General features: G+C 34.3%; 3 protein-coding genes across 4 annotated transcripts; all 3 read right to left on the reverse strand.

The window, feature by feature from the left end:
- Window positions 1-1,233: 1,233 nt before the first annotated feature.
- LOC127808092 (cytochrome c oxidase subunit 6b-3-like) lies at window positions 1,234-5,403 on the reverse strand. Of its 2 annotated transcripts, none has more exons than XM_052346453.1 (5): window positions 5,213-5,403; window positions 2,524-2,652; window positions 2,335-2,417; window positions 2,146-2,227; window positions 1,234-1,778 (listed from the first exon to the last, which is right to left on the reverse strand). In XM_052346453.1, the coding sequence occupies exons 1-5, from the start codon at window positions 5,252-5,254 to the stop codon at window positions 1,725-1,727; spliced, it is 390 nt and encodes a 129-aa protein (XP_052202413.1). In that variant the 5' UTR covers window positions 5,255-5,403; the 3' UTR covers window positions 1,234-1,724. The 2 variants fall into 2 exon arrangements, with proteins under 2 accessions (XP_052202413.1, XP_052202412.1); XM_052346452.1 differs by having other exon boundaries at window positions 2,524-2,670.
- Window positions 5,404-5,637: 234 nt separating this feature from the next.
- LOC127808089 (alcohol dehydrogenase-like 1) lies at window positions 5,638-10,079 on the reverse strand. Its single transcript, XM_052346450.1, has 11 exons — window positions 10,004-10,079; window positions 9,631-9,696; window positions 9,377-9,516; window positions 9,215-9,261; window positions 8,776-9,101; window positions 8,553-8,635; window positions 8,396-8,471; window positions 8,115-8,179; window positions 7,940-8,035; window positions 7,687-7,848; window positions 5,638-7,518 (listed from the first exon to the last, which is right to left on the reverse strand). The coding sequence occupies exons 1-11, from the start codon at window positions 10,062-10,064 to the stop codon at window positions 7,402-7,404; spliced, it is 1,239 nt and encodes a 412-aa protein (XP_052202410.1). The 5' UTR covers window positions 10,065-10,079; the 3' UTR covers window positions 5,638-7,401.
- Window positions 10,080-11,534: 1,455 nt separating this feature from the next.
- On the reverse strand, window positions 11,535-14,251 carry LOC127808090 (14-3-3-like protein B). Its single transcript, XM_052346451.1, has 4 exons — window positions 13,533-14,251; window positions 12,646-12,768; window positions 12,258-12,374; window positions 11,535-11,927 (listed from the first exon to the last, which is right to left on the reverse strand). Exons 1-4 carry the CDS (start codon window positions 14,013-14,015, stop codon window positions 11,862-11,864), a joined length of 789 nt encoding a protein of 262 aa, XP_052202411.1. The 5' UTR covers window positions 14,016-14,251; the 3' UTR covers window positions 11,535-11,861.
- Between the last annotated feature and the right edge of the window lie 1,293 nt (window positions 14,252-15,544).

Raw genomic sequence — 15,544 nt, forward strand, 5'->3', positions numbered from 1 at the left:
ATTCTCGTCTTATTTTGATATTATATATATTATATTTATATATAAAAATATATGTAAATATATTATTTATTTTATTAACAAAGTAAGCAGTTCATTTTGAGATCATGAAACTTTGACCAAAAACTTTAAATTAATTATTTTATTAGATGAAATTTATGGTGCGAATTATGGTTTTAGCAATTCAATTGATATTAACTGTATTATATAGTATGGGATTTGAAATCGGGACGATATTTTAATTTTGAAATGTGCGCTGGCTTGTTATATTACGAATAACATGTTGTATTTGGTTTGAATTTGAGAATAATAATTTGACAAATGTTATATTATATTTGTTTGTTTTATTTGAAATTTGATTTTAAATATAACTGTGATTGAATAATATGGCTGTTATGCTTTTAATACATATAAAAATTTGAAAAATAATTGTATATGTATATTTTTAAATTGAACAAATATATTTTTAATAAATTTTTTAAATTCAATTACTTAAAAGTCAAATTCAGAGGGTATGGTTCTATTTTATTGAATGGAAATCGAGTTAAAAAAATTATAATTAGATAGAAAGTTAAGAGAAACATGAGATGTCGGGATCAAAGAGAGGACATGCATGTCTCAACTTCTACCCCAACCTTATTACCGACCTTATTATAAAGTGAGATTGGGCTTTGATATTATTGATAATTATATTACAAGATTTATAAAGTTATGACTTAATAATACCTTATTAGACTTTCATAGTAGCATTAACAGTCACTTTATTTCTGGAATCCAACAAAGTAATAATTAGAGACCATATAAAACCTAAGAAGAATTATCAAGATTTACAGGACTCAAACTTAAAATTATAAACTTATTAACACTTACTACTTATCACTAACTTATCGCCCAATAATTTTAGTACAATATTCCACCTTCCCCTCTTCTGTAATTTAAGAAAATCTCACTTAATCCTATCTGCTGCAAGATTCAATTCCCTAATAATAAAAATAATAATATAAAATTCGTATCCAATGAGATATGATTTTCTTTCAAAGTAAAAAAGAGAAAAGTCTCGTGAATATGATTAATTCGATAAAGTTTTTTTATTGTTATTTGAGATCATAGGTACATTAGCTATTCATAGGCAATGTGCTTGTATATTTATCTACATGAAACTTCGATTATATAAATCTGTAAATTTTCCTGCCATCTTCAAAAATTTGAAAACCAAAACAATTATAACAATACAAAGAGAAAACTGATTCCACATCCCAGGTTTATTTATGCTTTTTCATTGACCTGTCAGCCACATAACAACCAAAGAAAATAAAGGAAAAAGAAAAAGAATTGTGACTATAAAACATCAAAAAATAATAAGAAAAGATAAACATACTCTTCTTCAAGAGAGAAAACCATTGCTAGAGGTAGAGTTTCCAAGGAAGATGAAGGGTATTTTTGTTTTTTCAAATATTTTGGTGTCTTCTCAAAAAGAAAAAATGTTGAGAATAATGTTCCATCAATATGAAGACTAGCAGCAGATTTGTATCTGGACACAAAGTAGTTCTAGAAGACAAGCCAATGTTTTTCTTATTAACTACAAAAATAAAAATTTTGTAGATCCAAGGACAGATTTGTATGGGGTTGTTCACTAGTTCATTTCAAGAAATTATCTGGCAGATCCAAGGACAGAGACAGAATCAGCGGCAGCACCAGATTTTATTAGGCTCTCTGGGTGGCAAAGCCTACAATGGACCAGGAAAGATGCCATTCTCCCTCTGCTCATTCCATCTGTCTATCTGTGCATCACATTATCAAGCCACACCAGAATAAGTTTTATGTTTCCATGAAGATTCCAGTTCAATCAGTTTTAACATAGGCATAGGAGATCAACGGGGAGGGCAAGCTCCGGTAGCAATGGTAGCATTGCTCCTATCTGACCATCACTGGTTACGTCATGAAAATAGCCTCCTTGCAAAAAAGCGAGGAGGTTGCATAAAAATACATCCTCCCCCTACCCTTATAGAGCAGGGAGTTTTGTGCATCGAGAATGCACCCCCTTTATAAGAGATCAACAGGGTAGTTGTGAGGCATATCATTGGGGCTGAACCAAAATTCAGCAGAGATTAGGCTGTGAAAGTGTTTAAAGGCAAAAATTATTCATACCCATTCACCAGGGCAAAGAGCCCGGTAATATTTTGCGAACTTGTCACACTCAGGAGCTCCTTCTCCCTTTGCAGCTTCACAACTGGAATGATCACAAAGAAACAAGACATGCTCATCCAGTGAAGTTAATGAAGTCACAGAATTCATAAGGTAGGGGAGGGATAAAGAATAGGTCTAGATGAAACTAACCGATGATACTCTATGTATCTGGTAAAGCAGTGTCTAGTTTGATTTGTAGTTGGAAAACGGAAATCTGCAGGTGCTGTCTCAAGCTAGTCCAAATGCACAGAGGAAAGAGCAGCATAAGCACAAGAAAGAAGTATACCACTGATTCAGGAATAAAGACCAGCTGAACAAGAATGGTTCTGTCAATCTTACCTTAATCTCTGGTGTTTCTTCAACAACCAGATTTCCCTCAGTTTTTGGAGTAGTAAATTCCACAGAAGTGGCATTTGAAGATTGCATACCCTTATCCAGCTTCTCCTCTTTCTCTTTCAACAAATATTGCTGTTTTGACAAATTACACTAGAATTACCAAATTTAACATATGATCAATTATTCTGTTGCTATGATGAACTCTTTCTATCCTAGTCATCCTGTAAAAATTTAATCACCACTGCCAGTTTACATCAAAACATAGTCAGTTGACTCAGTTCTCATAGCTGAAAAAAAGTTGCCAAAACAAGAAAGCCTACAGTTAAGACAAATTCATATAATATAGAGGATCAAGTAGCGTTTTATCAACATCCAATTGTAAGAGAGTATGAATTATAACTCAGCAAAAACGTCAAAGGAACACACAACAAGCCTACTCAGAGATATACTTGCCCCTGAAACATGGGCAGTCTGAAACGAAAGCCATGCCTGACATGTTACTTGTCAATGTGCCAAGTGGTGTGCCCATGTTCAACAAATTTATATTGGAACACATCAAAAGATGCATTAGACACAGGACATTTACTCTCTGATGGTAATGACACAGTTGGAATTATTCTTGTTTGAATCCTAGAAGATAGAATGTTTGCTTTATAATAACATATTGGCATTTTTACGAGCATTACAATATTTGATGCTAATCAGTACTTGATGTATCGAGTGGAAAGCAACTTTTGTTGACTTGTAAATATATTTAAATTTTCATGGATAATTTATTGATTATTGATTTTTTTTAAATTTGTTGATCATGGTATGTGACTAAGGAATAGTGTTATCTCAAGTACTAAATGATCCTTAAATATATAAATTTAAAGGCATCTTTCAAATACCATATATTCTCTTTCCCTGCTGGGGGGGGGGGGAGGTAATAAAAGTTCATAACAAAGAACCGCCAGAAATGGGCAAATCCTATACAGCGGAAGGAAATAAAGAATTCACATGCAAGTCATGTCACGTACAAACTGCCCAATGCCAGAGCGAGAGAGAACAGAAATTCTTCTCAACCAAAAAAATAGACAAGATAGTCTTCTAACGCTATGAATCAAAACCTCTATGACGTCAAGAATGATAGTGGCTGTGAATCTAGTGAGACTATCATCTCGTGTCCTGGTCACCCAGTGGTAGAGAGGAAATTCACTAGGCTAACATGTTAGATAAAAAGGTTTAGTTAGTTGCATTTTAAGCTTAAAATACTCCAGAAAAGAAAAAAGATGCACTCAAATGCAAATAGTTCCACCAATTATCAGACATTTAGATTTGGTTTCAAATATGCTATTCTTTTATGTAATCAAACATGCTTGAAGTCATATGTTGATAGTTCGGAAATTGGACTTGAATGCATTACTAGAGATTAATTTCTACTCTATTTGACTCATGGTTTTCATCATAATGAGTCTTGATTATTAGTTCATGCTAAATGATAGTAATACTATTTGTCAGCATATGCAATCACATATTTCTGTTTACCTTTTTGATCCTCAGATTACCACATGTTAGAGTGACTAGTTATTAGATTTCCCTATAGGTATGTTGCATCTAGCTATGTTATTGACTTCCAGTTTTTTCCCTCCCTTCATACAAGGCAAAAAGAAGCACACATGATGGAAAATGGGAAATACAGAAGCAAAGATTGGCATGGTAAGTTGAGCAATATAAGAAAGTAAAGCATCACTATGAGGCATTGTAAACACTTGGCATTACTCCACAAAGAATAATATAGTTATCAATTGCTTCAGGGGTAGGAAATTTAGAAGCAAAGAACCTGTCAGCTGGGCATGAATTTCTCCTCCATGCTAGTGATGGTTGATTAAATATCTAAAGTTGGTTCTTTCACGATGGGACAATTTTATCTTTCAGATGAAAGTCTTAGTTCGATGATGTTATGGGCCAATCATGAAAGTGAAATACCACTAGACCCGAAATATGTCCAAGAACATGAACACTCTTTTGTAAAAGTGACATTTAACTACACATCTAAAAAACCTGCAGTTTTACAATAGAGAAGGAGGTGAAGTAGCCATCTATAAGCACAATAACGTCTGCATGTCACTCAATGACCCCAGTTCTTGGGTATTGGGACAAATATTAAGATTGGAAATTTGGCATTGTTCTTTGGAGAAGTATTATTGGCCAATAACATGAAGGTTGAATATACTCATTTACTTTATACCATCTTAAGATCCGGAGAAATTCATTGTCAGATAAAGAAAAATAGAACTACTAAATATTAAACCAAAAAATATTGACAAATATCCAGTTTTTTTTTTCTTTCTCATTTCTTATTAACGATTATCTAATCAGAGGACCATCTTGCAATTCCAAGCCCTTCTACATTTCAAACATCAACACATTTACCCTAATCGCAACAGACCGAAGCCGCTCACTCCAAAAGGAAAAACAAAAAAAAATTGAAAAATCAAGCGGACAGGCAAGGAAAACGCAGCAAAATGTCAAAAACAAAGAATAAATAATTATTGCTCAAATTTGAACCACATAATGTCAATTGAACTCAAATATAGAGATTTCCAGCATCGGAAAGGGATGAAGATCGAACTGGTGATGCAATCCAAAGTGTCATGCCAAACAGAATGATAGAGATGCGCAAAGAGAGAGAGAGAGAGATGTAAATTACCTCGGATAGGGTTAGGGCTTTTGGGTTATCGATTTCCGCCATTTAAGGTTGGCTTGGAAGAGGAAGCTTCAGCTGCGAGAGGCCGCCAGCGAAAGATGAGAGGAATTCAACTCCCACGATGGCTAGGCGTTTGGAATTTGGAACGAATATACAGACTGACGGGAGTTAGTTACTGTGGCAGAGCCCGACGGGCCGAGTCCATTCACAATTAGCTACGTGTTGACTTCTGGATGCTGGTTGCTCGGGTAAAAAATTAGCCTTAAAGTTATTTCTACGCTAAACACCGATTTTCACATTTATAAAATTATAAGTATATTTTTAAATATAATTTTTTTTATAAATTATTACTTATTTTTCAAAAATTATAAATAAATTTAACATTTATTTTTTTAAAAAAATATTGATAATTTATGAAGAAATATAATTACTTCCTTAAAAGAAATTGTTATAATTTGAAACTTGTATTTTATCTTTGTTATCTTTTCTTAATAATGAGAAATAATTTGAAAGAACCGAGTCGATCACTATTGACGTTTAGAATTAGTCGATCGTGATTCATAGGCCCGCTACGAGAGAATAAGTCCAAACACAAAGAGGAAAAACAAAGTAGAAGCAAAGATAAATGATATGTAGGGAAATTTTGCGTGATTCAGTTAGAACAATGTTTACTCTACAACTGTTTTTTAGGTATTTCGACAAAGTAATAGTATATTATTCTTGTCATTATCTCTTTTTCAGAAAAGTATTTTTGACTCTTGTTTATAGTAAAATGTGTTTATAATTGCATAAAATCTAAAAATTGGAAGAATGTCATCATGGAGACAATATGTCCTTATCAATCCCATAAAGGCAGGAATGAGCTCCGTATTACTAGGAATCTGGTTTGTTTTAGATAAAGTAGATGGGTCCTTGCTTCCGGTTATTCAGCAGCAATGTTATTAAGCGAGCTGAAAGATTAGGCTGATTTGTTGGAAGCTCGTTGGGAGCTTGTTAGAATGAAAGCTCAATTGAATCTTACTTAGCTCCACGATCTAAGCTTGAGTTTTAGCGACATGTGACCTTATTCTGATGAGTTTGGTCTTAGATTTATTGGGCTTCTGACGATTGGGTCAGTCTGCTAGGTTGTGCCCAACCCATAAATAGTGGTACGGAAAATACCAATAACAACCACTAAAACTATTGATCTTAGAACCAGAAAAAAATAAGCTTACTCTTTCTTTAATTGAATCAAAATTTCAATTTGAAGTCGGACATATTTTATTTGAAAATTTAAAAAATTCATATTTGATTATGATATCATGAGAATAAGAAAATGATTGGGGAAAATCAAAAAATTATTTTTATTGAAGGTGTTCATTCATTTTGAATACTTTACTATATTAATTTATAATTTATCCTTCAAAAATTAGTGTAAAAATAACATTATCAAAAAATTATGTAAATATAAAATTATAATAGTATTAACTTAGCTTAGCATTAAGAAGATAGATTGTGATGATGGGCTGCTAAACCCCAACAAAGGATGAACAAGCTAAGTGAGTTTATGATGTACGAAAATATTTTGAGTTATTTCAATATTTTCAAAATGTCAAAAAAAGTTAGAAAAATATTTTTAGGATATTTTTGCAATTTTGGACTCTTCAACAAAAAAATTAGAGACAATTTTTTTTTGAAATTTGTTTTAAATGCACAATAAAATTTATATTTATGTTTAAATTGAATAACTATTTTTTTATATTAAAATTTATATTTATAAGAAGATCTTTATATTTTTTTTTATTTATGTCGTGTTTTTGTTTTTTACTTTTTCAAAAAATATTATTTATTTTTATTTCCGTATAAACTATGGGTGAGTTGCCCCAACCCAGCTTCTGGGCTTCCAATTAGGCCAAACAAGCCAACCCACAATACTTTCCTTATTTTTGTTTTTAATTTTCTCTTAATATGTCGATGCATGTATGCAAAAGAGCGAGAGTTGGGGTGGGCCTACCCATGACGGGACGGCTAGGCCCAATACATAGTGAGGCAGTGACTGTGACTGGTCATGCCAAGCATGACTCAAAAATGTGAGTAGCAGCTCAGCTTTTAGGCCATCAATGATTCATAGGGGTCAGAATCCAACCCAACTCTTCTTCAAACCAAGCATAATTGAGTACCCTTGTATCAAGTGAGGGGGGGTGTGAATGGGCCTATTTATCCATCCATATTATGCATCTGAGGCATTCGGCTTGGAGAAGCAAATCAAAAGCCCTGTTTATGTCCCTCAAGCTCACTTCATGGGTCACAAATTCATCCAACCTCACCTCCTGCACCCACAACCAAACAAAATACTACACTAAATCTCAAGTCAACATTTCAATGTCACTGAGAGGAATCACTTCCATAGACTTCAATTCATCAATTACCTTTATTTATGGCCCATTCATGAGACTAAAACAACAACAAAGATAGATAATGATGGAAATTAAACTTACTTTGTTGAGATACTTTTGGGCAAGGACTGGAATATCAGACTTGGGATTACAACCTCCAAGCAATGAGCCCGTTATGGTCTTGCCCGTGAGGATGTGACGCGAGTCCAAACTCAGGGGCGAGCCATGCATCTCTGCTCCCAGAACAACAGTCTTTCCGCCACCCTGCAACCCCAACCTTTCATTTCATTAGCATCATGGCTCAAAGAGGCAACCAGAAACCATATCAGATGGCATCAAGTCAAGGGTGCGGAACCTCTCTGCAGCTGTTGAAGGCATCTTGCATCAATGATGCCAGGCCGACGCACTCGAAACAGTAGTCAGCACCACCATCTGTCATCTCTCGGATCACCTGTTTGATACAAACGACACATCAAAGACTGGAATTTAGAAACAGGAGATGGCAAACAAACATAAATTAGACTACCAACCTCGGCTACCCGATTCTCCACACAGTAGGTGGGATTGATATAATCAGTGAGTCCGAATCTTTTCCCTGCCATGTGATGTGAATGACAAACATTTGGATAATACTATATTATATGTTATAATATATCACTTTAAGGTGACAAATTATGTTTGTATGTTCTTGAAAGAAGAATGTTTTCAGACTATTGTAGGAAAAGTATTGTTTCACCGACCCATTGCACTGAATGAGTCAACAATGGATTGGCAGAATAATCAAGAGTTATTGAGAAAGAAGAAGAAAGACCAAGTTCAAACTTGTGAGGATTCAAATCAACGCCTATGATCTTTGAAGCTCCTTGGGTCCTGGCTCCCTCGGCCACCTGATCAATATATATTAATTAAAGCTGAAAATATATTCGACAGATAAAGTTATTAATTAAATAACATATTACGTTAATTACCGCTAATCCCACAGTTCCAAGCCCAAAGATGGCTACCGTGGAGCCCTCTTCCACCTCCGCGACCTTCCATGCTGCATACACTCCTGCCATCACATATGATGATATGAATGAAATTAACCATTAGCAAAGCCTGGTGCCATGCATGCCCAGGAGCATGGATTATCACTCGCGATACAATATATCAAGTCTTCTGCTAATAATTACCAGTTTTGCTGTCACTTACCAGTGGTCACTCCACAGCTAAGCAAGCAGGCGGCTGGCAAAGGCATCTGGGGATTTATCTTGACGACATGGAAGACATCCACAACCGTGTACTGGGAGAAGCTGGACACAAATAAAAAGTGGTGTATCGGCTCGCCATTGGAGTCCTTGAACCTGCTGCTTCCGTCCCTTGGCATCCCATTGCCGAACTTAATTAGGAACTTCGAACACATGTTGCTCTTCGATGACTTGCAGTTACGGCACTCCCCACAGTGGGGGAGAAAGACCGGCAGCACCACATCTCCTTGCTTTACTTCCTCCACCCCCTCTCCCACACTCTCAACAACACTACAAATCACAAAAACCAAAACCAAAACCAAATTCAAAGGAGCCCCAATTGCTTGAACTTCAACTAATTTAGCAATATTTTAATTTCATTAACTTAAAGTGATATATATTACCCAACTCCTTCGTGCCCGAAAATCCTTGGAAACAACGAGGGAAATCCCTTGAAAAATGACATGAAAAACATATATATTATATGGTATGATTCAGAACATATATATATATAACTGTGATGAACTTGCTTGTGATGTTTAATTCAATGTTTTTTGGGAACTCACAGGACTGGGCTTCCAGAAGGTAAGATCACTGTGGCAAAGAGAAGCGCAGATTAATTTGATCCGAACCTCCAAAGCTTTTGGAGGAGCTACTTCGATTTCTTCTATCAGAAGAGCTTCTCCTGGCTTTCTACATATTGCAGCTGTTGGATTTTGCAGGACAAATTAAGATGGCGATGATCAGAAGGTGTATATATATAGGAAAATTTAACAAAGATCAAAGCACTCTTAAACACTTAAACAGTATGAGATCAAACCTTTGCATCTTATGGGTTTGCCTGCTGTCTCCTGCGGATCCATTTCTTTCTTTCTTTCTATCTTCTCTACACAGTAGAATATCAAATCATCAACATATATATATACATGTATATATATCGAGAATAACGTACAATATGAACAATCATTCTGACAATATTTGGGTGGTTTCTAGAGAAGAAGAAAGGGACAAAAAGCAAAAAGAGAAACAAAAAGCTGTCGGCATTGATTTGATCCACCATTGTCCACAAATGTTCAAATTATAATATATATGCAAAAAAGAAATTATGATGATGATAAAGTTGCCGGCCGAGTCTGACCTATGAAGCAGAGTAGTTAATGTTCTTAATCACTAAATGCGTTCGAACTTCGAACCTGCTAGACGAAAACATCCACAACCATCAATCAAACAACCACAGCTGCTTTCTGAAAGCATCCGTTAATATAGTACAGACAATAAGAAAACAATATGTACAACCACATCAAATCTAAAGATGGGTAAAAGAGTCCCTTACCCACCCACACTCTCCGCCATCCATCCATCCATCCATCCATCCATAATATCTTGTATTTGTTTCTGCACACGTGTAAGCGAGTGATTTGTTATGTGATAATACATGGTTTTAAAATTTATTATTCCCATATCTTGATTGAAAAATGCTTCGACATCCAGATATTATCAATTTAATTATTGTTCTAAACCAGTTTTATTGCCATTATATTAAAAAAAAATAAGGGTAATAGTTTAGGAGAAATAAAAATAATTTATTTTTAAATAAATTATATTTATTATACCTTATTTTTAATTATAAAATATTTTTATTAATTAATAAAGTCTTAATTTTTTTTTTAAAGAGTATATTTAACTATAAAATTAAAATTTAAAAAAAATTGGGCAACTGAACTGTGCTTGATATTTTAGGATCTAACACACACGTGGTGAGTTGAGACGACTATATTAATTAGGATTAATTTAGAAAATAATAGTGATTAGGAATTTAATGAGTTTTAAAATATAATTGGCTTAATAAATATTAAATATAATTTATAAAATATGAATTTTGCTAAGCAGTGTTGCAAGGAGGGAAACGTACGTTATCTTTAAAACATTTATTAATAAAATATTAACCCCCGAATGAACTTGAAGACGCACTCACTGGACTGGGTGATGCGCTCAATGAATCACTTTAGAGGGAGCACAGCACACTGTGTCTGTGGGTCAAGTAGCCGGAGAGTCCGTCCTTCAATTATTGGGCAAGCGATCACGTGATTCACTCACTTGTACTATTTCATAACCTGCGCTGATTCCCTCACTTGCTACTTTTTCATAACCTCCAATGATTAATCAGAGTGAATTAACATATACACTACATATTTTCACTTAATTATCAATTAAAAAAGGGGTAATACAATTATCTTTCCACAACTTAATGGGATAGTTTTTTAAACGTTAGACCTGGGTTTAAAATTTAAATCAATTTTAGAATATTTTTGCTTTTTAAATCAATATAATTATCTATTTATCGATTTGTTTTATTTCTTTATTAGGTAAAATAGTTTTGCTGTGATGTCGAGTCTTTTGGGTGAGGCGGGTTTGATTTTGTTAGGTGTTGATAAATATTTGAGTTGAGACTTGAGAGGAGTTAAATAATAAAGTAATTAAAAAGAATAATAAATAATATATTATTTTTTAGTTAGTTTACAAAAGAAAATTATAATTTAATAAAAATTACATGCTATTGAATATCATAGCAAATTGGGTATTTAATAATAGATTTGCTTTCTCAACAATATTTGTGATTTAAATTGGATTTTTTCTAATGACAAAAGACCCACATTAGAAAAGAAAAAAAAAAAAGAAAAAAGGCGGTGCACAAAGTTGTTAGATCTTATTAGGGAGATAACATCATTAATATTGCAAATCCATTAGGGAGATAACATCATTAATATTGCAAATCCGTGGACAAATGCATAGATTATTACTTCAAGCAGACTACTACATAACCCCCTTCATATCAAAACTGGAAGAGGGCAATAGACAAAAACCCAATCTCTTTTAACAGAGTAAACCAGTCATAACCCTGTAAAAGGGAAAACAACAAGAACAGGAACTTCGAACTCACCACCTTCAGCTTCAATATATAAGAAGCAAGAAATTCCATGAAACTCAAACGCAGGATATCAGAAACAAGCACCTTTCCCTAACAAAAACAACTGGGGGAGAAGTAAGACCTTATTTTGAGGCTTCATTCCCACCATCCTGCTTCGGAGCTTCTCTTATCTCATCCGGCCCATCATCCTGCATCAGAAACCAGAAATTATGAAGTGTCAAGGGATGCCGAGTTCGAAGACTCTACTCAACAAATATGATCGAGGCAAGTACATAGTTTATCCTTGTTTTATTGAAATATTACTCTGGTTATATAGGAAACTACAGTCTCATGCAAGGGTTTTAATATTGAAACAACAATAACCATGTGCCTTGATCCTATTAGGTGAGGCCAGCAACATAAATTCTATATCTCCAATCATCTCTACTCATTTAGCATTACGTAGCAATATGAGAAGAACCCAGAATAGATACAACATCATGTTGCATGGAGGGATAGCCGGATAGGAATGAATTTACCTGCATGTCTGAGGTCCAGAGAGTGAGATTATCGCGAAGAAGTTGCATAATCAGTGTGCTATCCTTGTAGGACTCCTCTCCCAAGGTATCCAGCTCGGCAATTGCTTCATCAAAAGCCTAGATAGTGCAATAGGGGAGAAAAAAAAAAAAAAGAATTCAAAACCAATGCAGTAAAAATGTCACACTTGAGATTCATGCAATGTGAGTATAACTTATGCAACAGAAACAGACCAATGTCTGAGCATTCCCGACCGGGTGCATCAATTTGGAAGATCATTTTATTTTTACCAAACAATGAAGATTATAGATTCAGAACCTATTACTTATCCTCAAAATTACACGGTACTTGCATCATTAGACAACAGGAGTAAAACTCAAACTAGCTCACCTGTTTAGCAAGATTGCAAGCACGGTCAGGAGAGTTCAGAATCTCATAGTAAAAAACAGAGAAGTTAAGAGCAAGTCCAAGCCTGATAGGATGAGTTGGGGCAAGCTCTGTATTTGCAATATCCTGAAAGAGAATCACAATTGGCAGAACCAAAAAGTGCGAAAAGAGAGAAAAAAGCAACCAAGAAGTTAGATAATTGGAAAATCCAAAATAGATTAGTTTAATTACATTTTATCTCTTGATCAGGTTTATCTTTAGATTGAGTTGGTTAGTCTTTATCTTGGGCTAGGTTTTATCCTCATCTTGTGTAGAGTCTATAAATATCATGTATGTTAGCCAGATCAATCATACATTCAATTGAATACAGTCATTTATTATTTTATTTCCTGTATTTCTTCTAACACAACAAATAGACGAACATGATACACCATGTTCGACTCTGAGTTGCCCCAATTCGCAAATAATATCAACGTACGATGACTCAAGATTCCCATTTTCCTTTTCTTTTCACATTCAATCCAAAGTCATAGGCAAATAATTCCTTACAGAATGCTAACCTAAATTTAATTGTGGATACATAATTGAACATACCCTATTGCTCCTGAAATTTGGATGGATGAAGAAGAACTTCGCCGATCCTCTATTCAACGAGAAATAGAATATTGAAAGGCTTTACAGTCAAAATTCCAGAGTAAGTTTACATGTTAATTTTGGGCATGTAAATATCCTATATTGATTTGTGCCCTATTTCTAACGCGTTTCGAATAACGAATATGTTCCAAACCATAACAAAGGCGTGCGCAAATGCGCCTGTGTGTGTGTTTGTATGTGTATAAATGCATAAAGATGGAGCTAGAGAAGGAGGAAAGAAAGCCAAGGCAATTGACCTGTGCAGCTTTGTAGGCAGTGAGAGTGCTCTCGGCGGCGTCCTTGCGGTCGGCGCCGGACTTGAACTCAGCGAGATAGCGATGGTAATCGCCCTTCATCTTGAGGTAAAAGACCTTGGAGTCGCCGGAAGAGGCGGAGGGGATGAGCCTGGAGTCGAGGAGCTTGAGGATGCCGTCGCAGATGGAGGACAGCTCGGTCTCGATTTTGGATCTGTAATCGCGGATCGTGGAGACGTGGTCCTCGTTGCCGCGGCTCTCCTCCTTCTGCTCGATCGACGAAATGATGCGCCACGACGCCCTCCGAGCCCCAATCACGTTCTTGTACGCCACCGAGAGCAGGTTCCGCTCGTCCACGGTCAGCTCCTCCTCCTTCACCGCCTCTTCCGTCACCTTCTCCATGAACGCCACCATCTCCTCGTACCTCTCCGCCTGCTCCGCCAGCTTGGCCATGTACACGTTCTCCTCCCGCCCCGCCGCCGCCATAATTTTCTTCTTCCTCAAGAATTCCTTGTCTTCTAGCTTGCTTGATCGATCTTCCCTTGGCTTTCGACTTGGAGGTGGAGATGGAGTGAGAAAGACGTTTTTTCGCTTTTGAGAGAGAGATCAGTGGAGGAGAGCGATAGGCGGAGATCAATAGCTGCGTTGGCAGTGTTCCATCGAATCCCGTTTGGACGGAGATGATGATGAGTTGAAACTGCCATCCATGGCTGGGAAGGTCTGGACGGTTCATTTGATTTGATCTTATATATAGTATGGTTACGGTGCTCTCTTTGCAGTGTTCGTTAATTAAGATATATAATAAAAAAATTTAAGTATTGATTGGAGCATGAGTTAATATTTACATCAATAAATCATGAATTTAATTTTTTATTTTACGTAGTGATACAAAATTTTTACTTGTACTTTATCATTTTTGCTAAAATCGAATACACGAACGGCAAAGAACCGCATAAAGACAGTCTTCTCAAAATATATAATAAAAAAAATAAAATGTAAAAATATACTAAATATAAATATTTTTTATTATGTTTATTAAATTTATTTGAAAAGAAGTTCGATAATTTTTTATCTTAAATTTTTTAGATAAATTTATCTCTCATTCCTTCAAATAAATTATTTTAGACCTTATATATAAATTATTTTAATATAATCTTATTTTATTCATTTTAAGAAACATTATCTTAATAGTAATTTGTACATTTTAGAGGAAGAACCCAATAATATTTTTTTAGATCAAATAATATATACTATATATAATATGATCCAAAAAAGAGATGGGATCAGATATAAATGAGATTTGAGAATGTATTGACAGTCTTTTATGACCAAACATTTAAATACATCTCAAATCTCAAATTATTATTAAATGATGATATTATATATCACCACAAAATACAACTAATGACATGAATCATGACTTCATTAATACTTTTAATTTCTTAAAAGAGAGTTTGTATGGGATTAAAATTATTGAAATAAGAAATATAGAACCAATATTGATTTGTAGAATACCATAAAATTGGTAACTAAAGATGTATTATTACTTCACATTTAGGAATCATTGTTTTAGGCTTTAAGATAAAATTTTAAAAAGCAAAGTGATTCCCAAATTTCCTCGTGTTAATATTTTATAGATTGAATTTAACATTTAATTTTTAACTTTTATTAGACCAATTAAAATTTCACATCTCATGTGAATCTAAGAGCTCACTAAATTCTCCCATTACTTTACATTTACCATAAAAGTTTCAATTTCGATCTCCTTCAAAATTTATTAAAGATAAAATATAAAAATTAAATAGATTCTCATGATTAAAACCATCAAATCAAATATCAATTATTATCTAACCTTACACAAGAGTTGTCTAAACTTTTTATTAATTCAATTACACTATTTTATTTATATTTTTAAATTAATTAAATTTTTATATTTTAATATTTTTATATAATAAATTAATTTTTTTATTTTTCAATTACAAATCTATTCTTATATTTTCAAATCAATTTAATCC

This window comes from Diospyros lotus, chromosome 8 (genome assembly GCF_014633365.1).
Source record: "Diospyros lotus cultivar Yz01 chromosome 8, ASM1463336v1, whole genome shotgun sequence".
In the NCBI taxonomy this organism is placed as follows: domain Eukaryota; kingdom Viridiplantae; phylum Streptophyta; class Magnoliopsida; order Ericales; family Ebenaceae; genus Diospyros; species Diospyros lotus.

What these genes read in the sequence shown, in the direction of transcription:
- LOC127808092 (XM_052346452.1), bottom strand. Translation starts at nt 5,254, where the DNA reads ATGGCGGAAATCGATAACCCAAAAGCCCTAACCCTATCCGAG. An exon ending in AAGAAACACCAGAGATTAAG is followed by an intron (nt 2,418 to 2,523) that starts GTAAGATTGACA and finishes CATTTGGACTAG; the next exon opens with CTTGAGACAGCACCTGCAGA. An exon ending in AGATACATAGAGTATCATCG is followed by an intron (nt 2,228 to 2,334) that starts GTTAGTTTCATC and finishes TGATCATTCCAG; the next exon opens with TTGTGAAGCTGCAAAGGGAG.
- LOC127808089 (XM_052346450.1), bottom strand. Translation starts at nt 10,064, where the DNA reads ATGCTTTCAGAAAGCAGCTGTGGTTGTTTGATTGATGGTTGTGGATGT. An exon ending in TGGATGTTTTCGTCTAGCAG is followed by an intron (nt 9,697 to 10,003) that starts GTTCGAAGTTCG and finishes TCTACTGTGTAG; the next exon opens with AGAAGATAGAAAGAAAGAAA. An exon ending in TTGGAACTGTGGGATTAGCG is followed by an intron (nt 8,472 to 8,552) that starts GTAATTAACGTA and finishes TATATTGATCAG; the next exon opens with GTGGCCGAGGGAGCCAGGAC.
- LOC127808090 (XM_052346451.1), bottom strand. Translation starts at nt 14,015, where the DNA reads ATGGCGGCGGCGGGGCGGGAGGAGAACGTGTACATGGCCAAGCTGGCG. An exon ending in CTTGCAATCTTGCTAAACAG is followed by an intron (nt 12,375 to 12,645) that starts GTGAGCTAGTTT and finishes TGCACTATCTAG; the next exon opens with GCTTTTGATGAAGCAATTGC. An exon ending in TCTGGACCTCAGACATGCAG is followed by an intron (nt 11,928 to 12,257) that starts GTAAATTCATTC and finishes TTTCTGATGCAG; the next exon opens with GATGATGGGCCGGATGAGAT.